This window comes from Rhincodon typus, chromosome 1, assembly GCF_021869965.1.
Source record: "Rhincodon typus isolate 14 chromosome 1, sRhiTyp1.1, whole genome shotgun sequence".
Classification (NCBI taxonomy): domain Eukaryota; kingdom Metazoa; phylum Chordata; class Chondrichthyes; order Orectolobiformes; family Rhincodontidae; genus Rhincodon; species Rhincodon typus.
The window spans coordinates 134,152,934-134,159,666 of NC_063332.1; the positions used below are offsets into that span (position 1 = coordinate 134,152,934).

Consider the following 6,733-nt stretch of genomic DNA (forward strand, 5'->3'; position numbering starts at 1 on the left):
GTTCATCCAGCCCTGCACCTTGTTGTCTCGGATTCTCCAGCATCTGCAGTTCCTACTATCTCTGATTAATTAAATTCATTCTAGTATCCCTGTTTTTCACACTTTACTAGATTATGATCATAGATCATAGAATCCCTACAGTGTGGAAACAGGCTCTTCAACCCAACAAATCCACACCGACCCTCAGAGCATCCCACCCAGACCCATCCCCCTATAACCCACCTAATCTACACATCCCTGAACACTACGGGCAATTTAGCTTGGCCAATCCACCTAGCCTGCACATCTTTGGACTGTGGGAGGAAACCGGAGCATCCGGAGGAAACCCACGCGGACACTGGGAGAATGTGCAAACTCCATACAGGCAATCGCCCGAGGGTGGAATTGAACCTGGGTCCCTGGCGCTGTGAGGCAGCAGTGCTAACCACTGGGCCACCGTTTTAATATCAGCATTAATTTCAATCTTATACCTAAAAATGTTATTTGTAAGAGGAGAAAAAAGGTCAGAAACCTAGAAACAAACTGTAGTTTTACTTCCACATTTAAAGACTAGAATACTCACCAGTCAGCTGTTTTTTTTTTTTTGTTTTTTGAGGGCAATAGTCAACCAAGCACCTCTGGTTCTTTCTCCACTGAACTCCATAAGATGGTTAATTCCGCACTTTATTGTGAGTCACACTTTTGTGTTCAGTTACACTAGGTTGGCTACTTGTATATATTCCAAACACACAGGGCCTGCCTCACTCAGTAACTGAGGTTAGTTTCAACCAGTTCTTGCTTAGGCTGCTCGCACAACGCACCCTTTTGAAAATAAGCCTGTTCGAAAGCCTTCAAGTGCAGAATTTAAAAACTATTGATTTCTCTTTAAACAATTTATAAGTTTATAATGTAAATTAGTTTTTGCACAATTAATGATTTAGGTACTTGCATCGCAAATACATGCACTTACTCTGAGTACAACATCTAATCAAGGAGACTAATGGGATGCTCTCCTTTATTTATGAGTGAAATTGAACATAAAAGTAAGAAAGATGGTGTTCAGTTGTACGTGGCTTTGGTGAGCCTCATCCCAAATACCGTGTGCAGTTTTTGCCTCTTTTAAACAAAGATGTAAACATATTGGTAAGGGCTCAGAAGAGGTTTACTATATTGATGCCTGGAATAAGTTGTCTTATGAGGATATGCTGGACAGACTAATCTTGTTTCCTTTTGTGGGTCAGTCAATAGCTATGGCCACTGTTATAAAATTAGGGGGTGCCTTTTCAGGACTGACAGAAATTTCTTCTCTGAGACATTATAACCCTCTGTCAATGACCTTGCCTCATTGATCGTTTGAGACATAGGATAACTACTTGTCAGGCAACGAAATCAGGTGTATGTGAATGTGGAATTTGAAACATGAAATGGTTAGCCCTGATCTTAGTGAATGCGAGCAGGCTTGAAGGGCCAGTGGCCTACATTTTCTGTTTTGTATGTTCATATTGCTATGCTCAGCGTGACATTTTTGAATGGACTTTTTTTTTTGATGTAAGCAATTTTAGTACCATCCCTAAACCCGATCTCCAGCAGGACTTGGGGGTTGTACAGTGTTCAGATTCTCATTTCAAGTAAATGATGTTCACAGTCTCTTTGATCATTTCAGCACCTCATCTGCTCCCAGTTACCACCTTGAAACGCTGAAATATTATCTCTTAACTTACTCTCAAATGGGAGCTGTGCTGTAGTCCAAGATTAGGCCTTCCCAGATCTCAGCCTTAATCTAACATTTCCTCCTTCAGTGGTCCTATATCCATCGTATCAATTCATTCCATATTCCATTCAATCATTTCACTCACGTTCCAGCTGTTTCCTTTCAATGTACTATCAGTACCAATGAACCCCACTTCACTCCTTTTTTTAAAAATTATTTTGTGGGCAAGGCCAGCATTTGTTGCTCATTCCCAAATGCATTTTTTTGAGAAATAAAAATAAAAAATGCTAGAGGAAGTCAGCAAACCTGGCAGGTGTCTTTGGAAAGAGAAACAAGATTAATGTTTTAAGTCTGATATATGACTGTTTATGGAGCATTGTTCTCCAGTGTTCATGGTTGATTGTGGCAGGACTATTGAGCTTTGATCTGATCCTTTGATGTGGGGCTACCTTGCTTTTGGCTGCTGCATTCTGCCTCTATTTGGTATGCATATAATCCTGTGTCCTTACTTCACCAGATTAGCATCTAATTTTTAGATACATCTGATACTGTACCTGGCATGTGTTCTGCATTTCTCTGAACCAAGGTTCATCTCTTGGCTTGATGGTACTAGCAAACTAGGTACATGTCTCCAATCGTGTGGCTGGCTATAGTTGAATTCAATTCTCCTGTTGCTGCTGATGGTCTAACGCCCCTCATGGATGTCCAGTTTTGAGCTGCTAGAACTGTTGTTAATTTTTCCCATCTGGCATGGTCATTGTGCTGTACAACATGATAGAATTCTCACTGTGAATGTAGGATTTCTTCTCCACAAGTGCTGTCACTAGCAATGTTGTGGATTAATTCACCTGCAACAGGTTAATTAGTGAAGGTGATGTCAAGTAAGATTTTTTTCCTCTAGATTCCCTCACTGCCATCTGTCGGCCCAGTGTGGAAGCTATGTCCTTCAGGACTCAGTGACCCTTGTGAATAGTTGTTCCATTGAGCCAATCTTGGTGATGAATATTGAAAACCCCCACCCAGCGTACACTCTGTGCCCATGTTACCCTCCGTATTGCTTTCAAGTGACGTTCAGTATAGAGGGATACTCTTTATCAGCTGAGGGATGTTTTCAAGTGGTAGTCAGGAGTTTGCCTTGCTCTTGTTTATCCTGATACCTTGAGACATTACAGGGTTCAGAGTTGATGTTCAGAGCTCCAGGATCAGTTCCCTTGTCACCATGCAGTACTTTGTCACCACCTCTAACAGGTCAGTCCTTTTGACTGAAATTCCCAGGGATTGTGATGGAGGAGTCTGCAATCATTTTAATTTATCTGTAAGCTGCAATTTCATAAGTATGACTATCATCTTTGACACAAGTCCCTAGATAGTTAGCAAGGCGGTCTTTGTTATACAGGACAAGGTGTGCTATTGCTACCTCTAGTGCTTAGTTAGATGCCAAGTGGTCCACCCAGTTTTATTCTTTTTTTTAGTGGTTCTATAACAGTTTGGTTCAAGAAAACCTTGCTATATCGTTTGAGAGTTGACTACATTTTATGCATCAGGTGAAATGTAGGCCAAACAAGGTAAAGACAGCAGATATATTTCCCTAAAGGACTTTAGTGAGTGAGATAGAGAGGGGTTTTCACAAGAGTCCAATTAGTTTCATGTTCATTGGTGCTCAGAAAGAAACTTGATCCCTTCTTTCTGGCCATAGCCACTTCACCTTATGCTCTCCCTTACCTGAATCCCATGCTTTTCTTGTACTGCAGTATATCTTTGTGACTAATCCATGCATGATTCCCATTTTGCTGCATTCCTAAATCCTAGTGATGTGATAAGATATTTCTCAGGTTTAGGAGACAACTGAGAACTCCAGAATGAATGAGACAGAAACAACGAGAAAAGAGATTTTACCACAAAGATCATCAGGATAGATTGAAGAAGTTAAGTCAAAATCATGATGGGTCTGGTCAGTAGATTTGGTGAAACTATTCCCACTCCTTAAAGGATTGAGGACGACAGGGTACAGATTTGAAGTAATTTGCAGAAGAAGTAAATGTGCCATGAGAGAGAATCTTTTCACACAGCACTTAGTTAATAAGGATCAGTGCTGGGTCCACTGCTTTTTGTCATTTGCATAAATGATTTGGATGGGATCATAGGAGGTATAGTTAGTAAGTTTACAGATGACATTTAAAATTAGAGTGAAGTGTTCAGCGAAGAAGGTTACCTCTGAGTACAATGGGATCATGATCAGATGGGCCAGTGAGCCGAGTAGTGGCAGATGGAGTTTAATTTTGAAAAATGTGAGGTGCTGCATTTTGGAAAGGCAGTTCAGGGCACAACTTATGTACTTAATGGTAAAGGCCTGGGGAGTTTTGCTGAACAAAGAGACCTTGGAGTTCAGGTTCATAGTTCCTTGAAAGTGGAGTCACGGGTAGACTGGTTAGTGAACAAGGCACTTGCCTTTATTGATCAGTTCATTGAGTGTAGGAGTTGTGAGATCATGTTACGGCTATACAGGACATTGGTTCAGCCACTTTTGGAGTATTGCATGCAATCCTGGTCTCCCTCCTACAGAAAGGATGTTGTGAAAGGGTTCAGAACAGATTGAGGATGTTGCTGGGTTTGGACTAAAAGGAGAGGCAGAATAGACTGGGGCTATTTTCCCTGGAGCTTCGGAGGCTGAGGGGTGACCTTTATAGAGGTTTATAAAATCATGAGAGGCATGGTTAGGTAAATAGACAAGGCTTTTTCCCCAGGGTGGGGCAGTCCAAACTAGAGGGCATAGGTTTAAGGTGAGAGGGGAAAAATACAAAGGGACCTAAGGGGCAACTTTTTCACGCAGAGGCTGATGCATGTATGGAAATGAGCTGCCAGAAAACATGGTGGCGGCGGGTACGATTACAACATTTAAAAGGCTTCTGGATGGGTACATGAGTTGGAAGGGTTTAGACGGATAGGGGCCAAATGCTGGCAAATGGGACTAGACTTGTATAGAATATCTTGTTGGCATCGATGAGTTGGACCAAAGGGTCTGTTTCTGTGCTGTATATCACTGACTCTAGTTCAACATTTTCCAAGTGGGGTCATAAGCTCTGAGGCAACAGTGGCCAACCTGCCCCTTCCCCCTTTTCTTATAGGCCTTTGCATACAGTTTGATTTCCAGAAAGCATTTGATTAAGGTACCACATGAAAGGAAAGCAGAAGACAGGACACATGGTGTTAAGGGTCATGTATTATCATGGATTAATGAAGACATACTTGGAATTAGTGAGTCTTTTTTAGGTTGGCAATATGTAACTAGTGGACATCTTTACTATCTATATTAATGACTTGGACATGGGGCAGAGTAAATTATCCAAATTTCCTCCTAATACTAAAACTGGGGAAGGGTATGTTGTAATAGCAACATAAGGAATCTACAGTGGTATGTAGACAGAATGAGGGAATGGCAAAAACCCAATAGATGGAGTTTAAATTCAGGAAAGTGAGGTCATGCTTTAGAAGGCAATAACAAAGTCTGCCTTTTGATTAAATGAAGAGTGGCTCCAAAAAGTGCAGCAGAGGGATATAGGTGTTCTCAACCATGCAACGCAAAAAAAAGCATGCCGGTACAGTAAGTAATTTGGAGGGCAAATTTGAATTTTGACTATCATTCCTAGGGGATTGGTGTTTAAAAATGAAGGAAGTCTTATCACAACCATACAGTGTTAGTGAGGCCACACCTGGAGTACTGTTTTTGTCCCTATATTTAAGAGCAGATATGTTAGCATTGGAGGTGGTTCACAAATGATTCACTAGGCTGATTCCTGGGTGGAGGAGTTGACTTGATGAGAATGACTAAATAGATTAGGCCTTCATTCATTAGAGTTGAGAAGAATGAGGGTGACCTTATTGTGACATACAAGATTCTGAAGGGGCTTGCCCAGTTAGATGTTGAGATGCTTCCATTAGTGAAGGAATCTTGAACCGGGAGTTGAGGGTTGTGAGAAACTGGCATAAAAGAAGAGTTGAGGCCTTGGGAGGCCTACCATGATATTTTAGAATGGTAGGACTGTCTCGAGGGGGTAAATGGCCTACTGCCCCTATTTCTTATGTACTTACTTTCTTTTTCAGGTGACCCGTGTGTCTTCAAAAACTGGGGAAGGCATTCCAGAACTCTGGGAGAAAATAGAAAAATTCAAGGCCACATTATTAGAAAGTGGTGAGTTGCAAATAAAAAGACAAAAGCAACAAAAAGTGTGGATGTGGAGTCTGATTAAAGAAAATGTTACAGAATACTTCTGCAACCATCCAGCTGTCAGAAATCAGATTCCAAGTATAGAAGATAAGGTTGTCAGTGGCGATATAACTCCTGGTTTGGCAGCAGACATCCTTCTGAAGGCATTTTCAACAAAAGAATAAATACCTTATGCTCAATTGATTCACATTGGGAATCTGTTATGGATTATGAATTTTGAAGTGAGCATAATGTTTTCACAGACATTTTAATAATTCACATGTTTTAAAGGAACATTCCTTGCTGGCTCAATGGGATCTCCATATGGAAGCACTTTAATGAAGATTCTAACATTTAGTTTATTCACGCGTAAAATCATAATATGTTTGTACAAATTATTTCCGGGATGAGCATAGCAATGTGGACCATTTTAATTTTGTGAAGCTGACTGTGGTAATGATTCACTAATCATTTTGTCACATGGACTAAATGGTCAGTTTTTGTGAAATAAAAATTGTATGAAATATATTTTGTTTTATTGTTGTAGTTATTATGCCAAATTATTTTGACCAGGAGTTTTTTTTTCAACTACACATTGTGAAACCACGTAGAACTAAAACTGAGAAGAGCTCCTCCTCCAGTCATGGACTGTTGCACTCCCTGACTTGCTGCTTATTGGCTCACTGGTGAATCTACCAGCAGCGAGTGAGTGATAAGTAAGTGGTTAGATGGGAATGGAGCAGAAATGTCTGCAAAAAAGAGAGAATGAAGGCAAGAATAGTGAGAAATGATTTCAGAAAATCCTAATTGTTTGACTCATGATTTTCTAATAAGTATTT

General features: G+C 40.6%; 1 protein-coding gene across 1 annotated transcript in view; it reads left to right on the forward strand.

The window, feature by feature from the left end:
- mmaa (metabolism of cobalamin associated A) overlaps positions 1-6,422 on the forward strand; it is a 51,630-nt gene extending 45,208 nt beyond the window's left edge. Inside the window, exon 6 of the mRNA XM_048601022.1 lies at positions 5,792-6,422. Coding sequence (XP_048456979.1) covers positions 5,792-6,079 — 288 coding nt within the window. The 3' untranslated portion in view covers positions 6,080-6,422. The remainder of the gene's footprint in view (positions 1-5,791) is intronic.
- Positions 6,423-6,733: the final 311 nt, after the last annotated feature.